The following is a 12814-nucleotide window of genomic DNA, read 5'->3' on the forward strand; positions in this document are numbered from 1 at the left end:
TGACGAGTGACGATCCCATAATTTTTGACGAGAGAGTAAGGCCCCGTAAGGGTGATTAGCACCCTTACGGGATCTTATGACTAGCTTCTATGCTTGATTTCCATCGCTCAGTTTAGCGATATATTGAAAGCGAACCTTTGAAACGATCATATGGTTGTTTGTTGTTTTAAAATACAATTTTTTTTTATGACCCCATCAGACTTAGCTATAGATACATCTGGATCGGTTTATATACGGTTTATCTGATATCATACACGATTCTTTCATATTAGTGTTCTCGTAAACTATCAACCTTTCATTGCCAGTACCTAGTCTTTGGAAAAATGGATCAATTTCTTTACATTCCAGGTACAAACGCTAAAGCGTTGCGCCAAATGAATTTCCTGAAGCTGGTGAACGATTCATAGATCCAGATTCTTTACATAGTCAAACTGTTTAATTTTAATTCAATACATGTATATTATGTATACTGTGATCTTCTCCGCAATATCACGTGTTACGCTATGATGATCTGAAACGATAATGACTGAAGGTCTATGAATGGGTATGAATTGTATGAAAATATTGCGTGTTAATTTAAAAATGATAGAAATAAAGTTATCAGTTTGGGGGCTATAGTTCCAAATGGAATTGTATTAAGAATTAAAAGAAAATCAGCTATAGCGAATAAATTTAAAATAATAAAAGATTTTGAATAGTTGAAAAGGAACGCAGCAATAAGTAATTGTTTTGACAGTTAACTTATTAGACAGTAGGTTTGACATATTTGACATTGATTGACGTAGTGAATTCATTCAACTGATTATTTACAACACACACATAGACATAAATAGACTGAATAATTATATTTTGCTACTTTCGTGTACATTTTAACCAATTTATAATTACTTAATACGTTTAATTTTACGCGTCGCCGTCATTAATATAGGATTTTAAAAATATTATTGGTGCTCTAATAACTTAAGTGTTTACAATATAAACAGTAAACGTATTTAAATTAATTTGTAGGGTTTACATTTAACCTGTGGACTTTGTAGTGTTGGAAAATCTGCAAAATAAATTGCTTCTTGAAGTTTCCATGCTGTATACGGAGAGATGGACGATCTACAGAATCAAACAGATACAACAAGCAGCGACCAGTAAGTATCTTTCAGTACTTTATTGCTATACCTTATTGTTATTTTACTTACTTTATTTATTATATTAACTGCTTAAGAACAGCGAATAAATATTATTATCAATAAAAAAATTATAACTTCAGAAAAAAAATATACATAATATATATAATAATTTTGTGACATATTTTTAAAACTTAAATAATTTAAAAACAAAGACAGCAACTACTTCTTCAATCTATAAATAAACATACTTTTATACTGTTTCATAATTTTCTATTTTTATTAGAATAATAGTATTAATTTATTAACCAATATTACACTATAAAACAAAATTAGTAGTCCGGTATTTTTTAATATTTATTAGTTCGGTATTTAAATACAAAATTTTTGAAAAGGTGTTTGTATGCATACCAATAAATAACTTGTAATACAAGAATTTAAAAAAAAACATGCTTTATGAAGTCCTGCACAATGCAAATCATGTATTGATATCTACATAAGGTGTTATGATATATTTATTAAACCAGAATAGTTCAGAATGTGCCATCTAGTCCCAAGTTAAGTAGTGCTTGTGTTATGGGTACTAGATACTTAAATAAATTTTGTATATATGCATAGAAGAATCCCTAACCAATATAAACAATCATACAAGTAAATGTTTCGTTTTAAAACATTTGTATGTATGCTAGTAGACCACAGGGGCTATATATTGATATAAAAACAATTTAAGTTTATTTGAATTAAGTTAGTAATTCAAGTTTATGAGAATACCACAAGCTCTGCTTAGTTTGGGAATAGATGGCTTGATGTGAATTGTTGAGGATTAAGTATTATTTTTGTTGTATGACAACTGTTTTACAAGCAACAGGTGGCAATCAAATATGGCATATGGGCCGTAACCTATTTCATGATAAATGGCTGCCATTGCCTATGGATGCATGAAACACCAACTTTGTCGCATGCATATTGCCAACTTTTAGCAAATCTTTTTGAAAAATATCCTATATCCTTATTGAAAAACCCCATCTGTAATCTATAGAATGGGGTTTTTCAATTTAGAAATTTTATAATGTTATTTAGCTTAGCTGGTATTTACAGCTTCATTACTGAATTGACCTCATCTTTCTGTTATACAATTTGGTTTGAAATCTATATTTCTATTTGTTTTAGTAACTTCATTTTTATTCATGTTAACCATATTTCTAATATATTTTTAAATTGTTAACACTTAATGATTTTACTAAAAATGGTTTTAAAACTAATTTACGTTACTTTACTGTATGGAATATATGTGTAGAATATTTTATTTTTGAAATGTATACAGTACAGGTGGAGCTATATACACATAGGTACCTCTGTCAAATTTCTAAGTCACGGTGGCAGCTTGCTTCACACGCAATATTTGAATTAGAGGTATACAATTATTGCAATTTTATATGTTTTTATATTTAAAATTATACTTATTGTACATTACTTATTATATTTTTAAATCTTATCTTGATTATTACTTTAAAAATGTATATAATTACGTATTTACTTATTTTATATTTAAGACTGTTCTGCTTCTACGGTTATGACTGTGAGACGATGTAATGACTGATTGGAATAATAAAATAACAGATATCTTTCTTCATTTCGTTCGCCAAACTACGGCTTAAATAACTTCCAACGTTGGCAAAGTGCCGCTCGCCTCTATCTGCCCTTAATCGGCGAGTGGCGGCACATCTGGCGTTATGAATGAGGCTATCATTACTGATCATGATATAGACGATTTAATTCAACAACAACAATAATGCAGTTCGGCGTCTAACCTAACCATAGACAAAGAAGTCTATGCAATAGACATTTTGGTACGTAACATATTTACTGAGGTCATGTGGTATTACAGTATTTATCGTGGTTTTTTGTCGATAGTCATTCAGCCAGGATCTACCTATGAACAGGATTTAGGGGCATCATTTTGAAACGCATGTTGTCTTTGGATCTGGGTATTTCTGTATCATACCTACTTTTAGATGGTTACTATATATATACACTTTTGTATACTCAAATAAAGGATAAAATTGTGTAACATGTACTCCTGTGTACTACACCATACATAAATTTACGGCATCGGTGGTCTTTGGCACACAATCTTACTTCGAATGGTCGCTGGTTTGATTACTCGCACGATGCAAATGTGCAGTATATTTCTTTGTGGAGGTCTGAGTGTTTTCTATAATTATACCTTATAAGAATTAAAAAAGTATTCATTTGTATCACTTGTTTAGTACCTATAACGCTAAAATCTTGCTTGCCATGGTATTAGATGGAGCTGTGTAAATTGTCGTGGGTTAAAATAAAAATATTTATTCTAGCTCTGAATTCATATATCTTTTAATTACATGACATCTCGTTAAAGAGTAACTTAAAGACGGGTTACATTCTTGAGCGTAGTAAACGGTATAACGTTTGAAAAAGCGAATATACGAATGAAACGAAATCGATGAAGGATTTCGTTATTCGTTTTAAATTCGTTCGATTTTTTTACCAGGTATTATCAGGTACTTAGTCTACTTCATCAATACACCTAATTTAACCTAGAGAGAGACATGGACACCTCAGGTACCTGTGTCTTAGAAGTTTATGCTGCCAAACAGGTTACTTTGTAAATTATGAAATTACGGAGAAAAGTAGTAGTAGGTGTAGACCTGTTCTATAAATATAACGATTGTTACCAATTATCATCAGTTGGGACGTTAGTTTATCTGCCATGGTCAGGTACCCAAAAAGAATGATTAACTAAATAATTGACTAAGTGCCTCCCCCTTAGTACTACTAGTACAATAATATAGATTTTATTCGCCCCATTGACGGTAATATGTGGGGATGGGATTGTTATTAATTTAGAATAGTAGCCGTATTGATAGCAATCACACTGAGTTAATTCACTGTATAAATATATTGTGTTGGTCAATTTATTCTATTATTCTATAGTCAATTTGTCGAGGAAGGCTTTAAGCTATATAACATACGCTCATTGGTACTCAAATCATCCATGAATAACTGAAATCATCAATAACGAGATTTATCTCGTTATATGAGCGTGTACATCAGTGTACAGCAAACCCTAATTATTACATTTGCAGCGAGGGTTATTGCGACGAGAACGGTTACCATGCCAAAGGGTGGATTCACAAAAGGACACCCCTGTTGCAGACATGGACTTAGCCTATGTACGTGTATATATCTGTAGGTCTGTGTCTATGTAGGCATATTAAAATGTAGAATACCAATTCATAATATCAATATATGATGATAGAGTGATTATGATTAGGATAAAATGTAGTCTATGGGGCTGTTGTGGAAGTATTATACCTAGTGGTGTTGTATTATACCTGATGAGTGAGAGGTAATGAGTTTTATAGAGGAAAAAATAGAGACAATTCACAGTAAATAGAAATAATCTTTATTAAAATTGTAATATAAGCACTTTTAGTCATATTTTTCTGATTATAACACCATTCTATACCTAGGTATCGAATGGTGGAACTCTAGAGTCATCACCAGAACCATGAGCAAGAAACTTACTTTTTGTTTTTTCAATAAATATTGCTAAAATATTTTTAACAAATAGCAAACGGTGATATTTTATGAAAATGTTACATGGAATGTTACAAAAAAAATATATAAAAATGTATTTGGGTATTCGTTACAGCCTTTTAATGCTACTATTGGCAGTGGAAGAAAATTATAGACCCCAATGATAGGATTAAAGCAAGACAATGCTGATGATGCCAAATTTCAAGGGTTAAATGTGCATTAGTGTAATAAAAAAAAATTACAAGCATTTGCTAGCTTTATACCACGACGCTGGCCGCCCACTCACGTTGCTAGCTGATGTTACTTTCCATAGGTGAAAAATTCACAATAACTACCAAATGTTTCTTACATTTATTGATAACAAGTATTCAATTGTTTTCTTTTTATAATATTAGTTTAGACTGTCTTTCCCGATCTATTTCGATACATAGAGATCTTCATTCCATCCTTTACGAAGTCCCTTATAGGTAATATATAGTATGCATAGGATAAATTCATGCATAAACATATTATAGCTATTTGGTTAGCAGTGATCTATTTCAGTTTCGTCTGGTTTAATAACAGCATTTATTATGTTTAGAATAAGTAAACGGAGAGAGAGATTTCATTTTAAAGTAGAGAAGAAATGGAAGAAATGTAGTATCATTATTAAGGTAAAAAACTCTACAATTCTAGAAATTATGAGTTGTTTGTATCAACGAATTTTATACATAAAAAAGCATATGTACACCAAGTCGTAAAAATGTTCGGCAGTTTATCTGCAGCAAAATATATATATTGTATATACCTGATATATCTCCATTGTAAATTTTACTAATATACTTGCAGCCATTTTGTACTGTACAAACGAATAGAATAAACAATGCGAAAGGCATTTATAAAATTCGTATAGATCTATTGATTTGTGATATAACTTTAAAAAATGAATGTTTTGTTTTTCAATGTTGCGTAACTATTCATAAATATTCCAGGTTGACTGCGTAACGAGTGAACTTGTCAAGTACGTTTGGTAATATACTGTTTAGGTTCACGGACTAGTATACAGATTGTGAGCTTCAGTATTAGTTAGACAGATGAACGATTCATTATTAACCAAACTGTCTTACTTATAATTTTCACCGATTCGAATCCTCGCACGATGCAAACATTTGTATAATCATGATTATAATAAAGTCAGCGCCATCTAGTACCAATTTTAGACATTTGTGTGGTTATACTATTTATTGCATTTGTAACTAAAAACAGTACGAATATAAAAATAATGTGAGCAAGAGTGGGCTTATCTGAAAGAGATCTCTTCCAGCCAAACTGACGCTGTGATCTTGTTGGTATTTTTTTTATAAAAGGCATGTTGTTTCCGCCTGTATTTACGCTGGCGGGATACTAGTAGAAATTCATAAGATGACCATGAGGTCCTGTCAGTTAGCCCATCGTGGCAAATCACCAGGAATTCAACAAAAATTTAAGGTCAGCCGGATATGGTACATTGTTAGCAATGGGATCATTAGTCCACATTAAGACCAATCCCCTTGCCCCTAAGTAGGTAATTAGCGAGCAATGGTAGTGCACCAGTATTGGACAGACAATATGAATAGATTAAGTAGTTATGCTATGTGTTAATTACCGATGACGGGGAAGAATGCCTACTCGACCCAGTGACCTCAACTGTATGGCGGCGAGGAGGACTGTCGTGGGATTTTTAACTGGTAAAAGTTCAGCGGTGTCTCGTAGAGGGCAGGTCTCTATGATCGATTTATCCCACGACAATAAAATTATCTATGTTTTTGAGAAGAGATAGGTATTTTTCGAAGTATCGGTGTGAGCTGCCATTCTGTTGCAGGTAGCGAGGCGGCCGGGCTGCGAGACTGCCGCTATACATGACGCGCCACAGGTACTAAAAATGATAATGCTTTATTTGTACATGCTATATAAATTACAACATTTAGGAATGAAATTGAATTTTCCAATCCGATACGCTATTGAAACCTACAAGAAAAGAGCTTATTCTTTCTTAAAACTCCGGCATCGCACTTGCAATTTCCCTGCTGTTGTGGGTGCTTATGTGCGGCGGTATTCACTTACTATCCAGTGAAACGCAAGAATGTTTGTCTCCAATGGTTTAAAAATGCATTGAATATATGAATGACCCCGGTTACTCCATAATGTTGGTCGTACGAATACGAACGTGTACTAGTGATAATATACAGTTTTTTTTTCTATTTTTTATCTACGTGGTAGAGTACGTATTCCCTCACGTGTTTGTGCAGTCCGAATGAGCCCGATTGAACCGGTAAATATCACACCTCAACAGAATACCGATGTTAAGTGTTATCGCGTTTCAATCAAACCAATTCCAAATATCTTTGTTACAAACTGTTTTATATGTCACTGAAAACCAGTGGTATATTCGTATAGAACATGCCATAAAGCTGAGTGGAATCATTTTGGTATTTTATACATAAAATTTGTTTGTTGTTTATTTGTTATACTTTTTTTTCTATTTACCATATAAACACTGAATATAATTTATTGTGGAATGAACTACCTGTCGAGGTTTTCTCTAGAGATTGTAGGTTTTCAAGAAGGATATATTAAGGTTTCTTAAGGGTCGGGAACTTGCACGTGACACCAGCTAGTGTTTCAGGCGTACATACTACGGGCCATTATATGGGCCGTATGTGTGATTACCAACTTCGTGGTAGAATAAAATCTTAGACGCCAATTTAAATAGAGTCGGTGTTTTCTGAAATTTTCTAATGAATACAAATGTTTGCAACGTGCTATGATGCAACCCATAACTATCGGAAAGTAGGGTCTAGACTGTAGACCATTGCAATCAACAGGAGTTTAATGTTTTTTGTCTGTGGCGTGACAATTAACCATGGCGTCGAAACCAAATGGTTTAACTGTTTTCAATTAGAACTTTAACTTGAGCGACATGATCATGTCTGAGGTGTGGTGATATGTTCTTACATGATATATATATATATATATATATATTATTCTTTATTGCATAGAGAATATATTTGATATTATAATTTAGAGACAATGTGAGAAAAGGTGGGTATTGACTTGATATTTTCTTTTTAAATTGTTGAAATTAAAAAATATTAAGTAGTATATTTTAAAAAAATCTTTCACGTAGGGAAATTATTTATTAACGGCGAGTTTTATTAGCTGTATTTTTTTAGTGTAATTTGTTTTAATTATATAATATATCCCGAAAAAATCACAGTTATAGTAGAGATTTATAATATGATGAGATGTGGGTCTTTTAATTCTTCTATGTAACATACTATATGGTTTAATAAGAATTAGTCACCTGCCGCGGCTTCGTACCAGCATACTATGCAGAATCAAGGGCATATAACTACATTCTTGTATAATTTACCTTTCAGAAGAACTTCCCGAAAATGGTTGTGAAAATCCGTTGCGTAGTTTAGAAGAAGTATGGAAAGAAATAAACAGACAAAATACGGCGACATTGCTTTATACTGTTACTATGTACATGTATGTAGCCCTAGTATAGTATAGGCTTTTGTCTCACACGGATTAACACATTTCCCTGTTGCAAAGTAGAGACTATATTTTATATTAGATTTCTAGTAATAAATCGGTAAAACTACATAAAATTTCATACTGTAGTTTTTGCGTAATACGTGTACAATCATTCATACGGCCAGACAGAAATTCTAAAAACGATTATTTCGACGTTTCGGCATTAATAAAGAACTAATAACCCCTATTTAAAAAAACAATATGGATGATATATTTTTTTTTAATGTATATTGTATAGACAGATTGTTACAACTTTTTTATACAGAGATATTGTAATGTCTGTCCCCATTGGAGTAGGCAAACACTAAGGCTTGCCAAATGCAATAATTAATAATTGCTACTTCTACATATATTAATAAATCTATTCATACAAGTTGGCTATTTGTTTTATTATACATATGTATAGATAATTTGAGTAATAATACAAAAATATGTTGTCAATGCGAACTTAAAGAAGCTAGCATATTTAGCGTTTTGCATGTCTGCAGTAGATGCCGGGATGTTCGCAGGAGGTGGTACCGCTTACCCTACTTTATGTCTGACAAATCTCTTCTTTTGTCACAGTGTCATTGCCAGACAGATCCAGATAATAATTTTATTATTTACTCCCCGTTTATTTTTGTATTATTCCTTCCTATGTCAATAAAGATCGCTGTATATCTTTGTCCATCTATATATTTGCCACAATGAAATGCTAAATGTACCCGCTAATTAAATTTGTACACGTCGTGTAATGCCAAACAAATGAAATATATACGACGCCATGTATTATTTTTTTATTTTAATAAAATAGTAGATATTAGTAGGTAATAATTATATCACTTTTTTATCTAATAATTCAGTGTTAGTTGCTGGTCGTAGTCTGTAGTAAGTCTTCTGAAACAGCTTGAGCGATTTTTATGGAATATTATATTGTTTATTTTATTCAATAATATATGTATGTCGGAGAACAGAAAGAATATTTTATGGTGTGGCATTAAAAATAGATATAGTTTTAATTTTTCACCCTTCTACCAAAAAACTAGTGGTTGGTTGGTAGATATTATTTTAGCATTTTAATTTATATAGCATAAAGGCGTGAAATAATTATTTTTATCAAGACACTACACTTATGACCTAGATTTTACAACATATTTCATGTTTTTTTTGTAATAACCAATAACAACGACTTTACTGTAGGTACTACTTATAGATGCTTTCATTTATTTTTTTTATCGAGAAAGCATTACTGGGAAAACGTTTCTTAAAATAAACGAGACATTACAGGCCCGCATGGATACAGTCGTAGCAGCTAGCTACCTAGTAGGACGTATTACGAATGGGTGGGGGTTCAAGGGGAGTCACCTGGTGGAAGGGGACTGTCATCTGCAACAGGTTGAGCATAGTGAATAGGTTCGCTTATATAGTTAAATTTCGCATTTACGAGTATAAATCTTCTGTAACTGTAGCAAGTACAGATCCCTCTGCAAGTTTCTGGACTTGATTACTCGCCTAATTATGAAGAACTTGAAAAGGTTTACATTTTTGTATGTTTGTAACGAAAGTATGTACGTACCTAGCCGATTTCAAAAGTTCTTTCCTCATTAGAATGCTATATTATGTCTGAGTAACTTGTTACTACTAATAACTTAACTAACGTTGAACAATTTGTTACTAGAAAAAAATGGGGATCCCCTACTTAAACTTCAATAATGTAAAAGAGTAAAAGAACAATAAAAGTGTAAATAAGTTGTACACATATATACAACACTCTGTTTCTATATGTATTTGAATGTACTAATTTTAGAAAAACATTAATAATAACATTTTTAGAAATAATTTTGTTGAAGTATATACGTAATCGAATTATATGCGGTTTTCACTGATGTATTGCAGAAAACTTCTCGTAGCAATGACTCTTTGTTGAATTCCAAGTCCATACAAAAAGTTAGGCTAATTGAAATTAAACATGCTATTGTAGAAGTTTAATTGAATTTTTTACTACCTGCAGTTCGTAAACCCTTGATTGGAAGTTTACATAGTACTGTAATAGAACATAATGAAAATAATAATGCACGCCTTGGTATTTGTATCGACATCCAATTTAAATTACAGTCTCACCGATATATAGGAGACCATATTAAATAGGCACGTTTAAATGCCCTAATAACCTAATCTCAGAAATAGCTAAACAAATTTGAGTGCGGTTTTCACTAATGTAATGTAAGCTCCACGTAAAATTTTGTATTCGTTCTATTATAAACGATTTATAAACAAAAAAGTAACGAGTAAAAAATCAAGGGTTTCGCTAAAATTATATTTGAAGTAATGTAGTTAAGTTAAAATTTTATACGAATGTTTAGACTTAAGTCATCTGTATACTGTATTAACCTGTTATAATTTACATAGCTTTAGCTTAGCCATGAAACAGAAATACAGTTCGCAAAGTTGCTTAGCAGAATAAATAGATGAGGCAGCGTTACTAACGCAGACGATAATAGCTGCTTTTACACGACACGTTTTTAAACGCGACTTGGAGCGCGTGCGACTTTTATGCGGTAAATCCACCGCGGCCAATCGTGGCTTTTACCGTTTTATATGTTCACTCTTTCGCGCTTTATATCGCGAATGGTTTATGTCATTTTACTTTCTTTTAATATTTTATTTTTTACTCGACACGGCATGGCATCTATTAAATGTCTTTACACGAATGCTCATTCATCATTCTCAATCGGCTTTCACGGAGGACTGATTTTGTAATGTTAATAAAGAAAACTATTACAGAAGCGCCGCCAGTTCGCACAATCCCGCGTCCTTGAATCATGTATACTTTAGCGATTTTTTTAATAATTTATTATCATGGCGGTCATCAGACTATGAATCAAAGACACAATTATGTCAAGAATTACTGATAAAAACGGTAGGTTTGAGAAATAACATCTGTGGAATACACAATTAAATTTTAGTGAAATTATGTGCGAGACAATAACATGCGTAGGTAATGAATAACAATAAAACACGCGAAAGCTTGAACACAAAAAAACAAAAATAATCACTCACGTGTCCGCGCTCTGACTTTCCCGCTCAAGGTCGCGCGTGAAAGAAGTGTCGTGTAAAGGCTATTGTACTCTTCTGTTGAAAATAAATGTAGTATAAACTACTGTCAGTGCAGTTTAACACAATTATATCTCTAAGCTTCTTTTGTAAAAATTATGGTAGTATAGTGAAGTAATCTCGTGTTAACGGAATACGCTGGGCATATTTTTTAACAGATATGATAATGGAATTGCTTTTTTAACAATTGTTTTGCCTTTTTAATTTTTAGTTGAATGTGCAAATATAAACTAAAATGAGCACTAATTTATTACTGTCTGAATATTAATTTATTACTCTCTGAATATTAAATGCTCAGCAAACTCGTTAAGTTATTATGTAAGAGTATGAGAGAGTATGTGAGAGCATGAAGTCAGGTTATCGTAACGAATTTATTAGGATTTTTTTCGAACTATCCTGCTGTTGGATGCTGCTGGTCTTGTAGTTTCACTGAACGTTCATTTTCAAGGGAGATCGCGTAGAAGGTATCTTGATATAGCACGTAATGGGGCCTCTGTTACTAATAATCTTCCTTAAGTCTGTGGAGTCGTCTGAAATGTTTAGATAAGTCATCTCCCAGTTGTTTGTATATTAGTGTTTATTTGTTAGTTTGCTGTTAAGTTTAGGATGTGGTCTGCATTATTGACACGGGCTCTTCTCAAAGACCCCATGTTAATATTGCAGCTTCCTTTGTACGGATGTTGCGATGAGGGGGCGTAGGTAAGTAAATTTAGAGCTAGAGAGCAGCGCTCCAGGCAGTGCGTCTACATATACGTCTATGGTTTCATACATTTATTCTATACATATAATATTGTAACTGAATCTCTGTAAATTAAGCAAATATGAGAAAAACTATTATTGGAGGTGTTTATTATCGTAATAGGACTCAAAACAATGATTGTGATTTTTTGACTCTTTGCCTATATGTTTGTACGCGCTAATCTCAGAAACGGTGAAAACAGAAAATGTTCTACGAAAACATGTCTATATATGGAAATTTCAGTTTCGGTTTCGTTCGAAATTGAGTTTAATCGAGATATTTGAAAAACAATTTCTATCCTACAAAAATTGTACCCGGACGAATCGATGTTATTGGCATGAATGAAATTTTTTATGAATACCTTCATCCTTATTGTAACTGAATAGGGATCACTTTCGCAAAAGTTCAAAGCCTTTGTGTTAGTCCCTATCCCGGTATATCGTCTGTAGAAAGTTTACTGATGTAAGTGTAAAGGGACATAATATTATAATACTCTGTATGTCATATTTTTAATAAGCACCTAAGAAAAAGTGTACATATATCGGGTTTATGTTCCTACTCAGTAATACATTGTAACACTATATATTAAATTGATATAACGAACAATATTGCTTTTATAAATATCAAAACTTCTAATAATTGTAATAATAATTAGCTGACACGGAAACCACCAGGAAAGTATCACGAGGGTTTCCAGGGGAAACTACATGACAACCTGACATGG

General features: G+C 32.4%; 1 protein-coding gene across 3 annotated transcripts in view; it reads left to right on the forward strand.

Moving 5' to 3' along the window:
- The first annotated feature begins 834 nt into the window (after positions 1-834).
- Positions 835-12814, forward strand: part of LOC131853138 (protein cycle) — a 71878-nt gene continuing 59898 nt past the window's right edge. For 2 of the 3 annotated variants that reach the window (XM_059203959.1, XM_059203960.1), the window contains exon 1: positions 835-1139. In XM_059203959.1, the coding sequence (XP_059059942.1) occupies positions 1096-1139 (44 nt within the window). In that variant the 5' untranslated portion in view covers positions 835-1095. Of the gene's footprint in view, positions 1140-6540; positions 6592-8098; positions 8568-12814 lie in introns of those variants that run through there. The other variant, XR_009357976.1, reaches the window with a different exon arrangement.

The sequence above is a fragment of the Achroia grisella genome, unplaced genomic scaffold (genome assembly GCF_030625045.1).
Source record: "Achroia grisella isolate CSIRO2021 unplaced genomic scaffold, CSIRO_AGI_Agris_v1 utg874, whole genome shotgun sequence".
NCBI lineage: Eukaryota > Metazoa > Arthropoda > Insecta > Lepidoptera > Pyralidae > Achroia > Achroia grisella.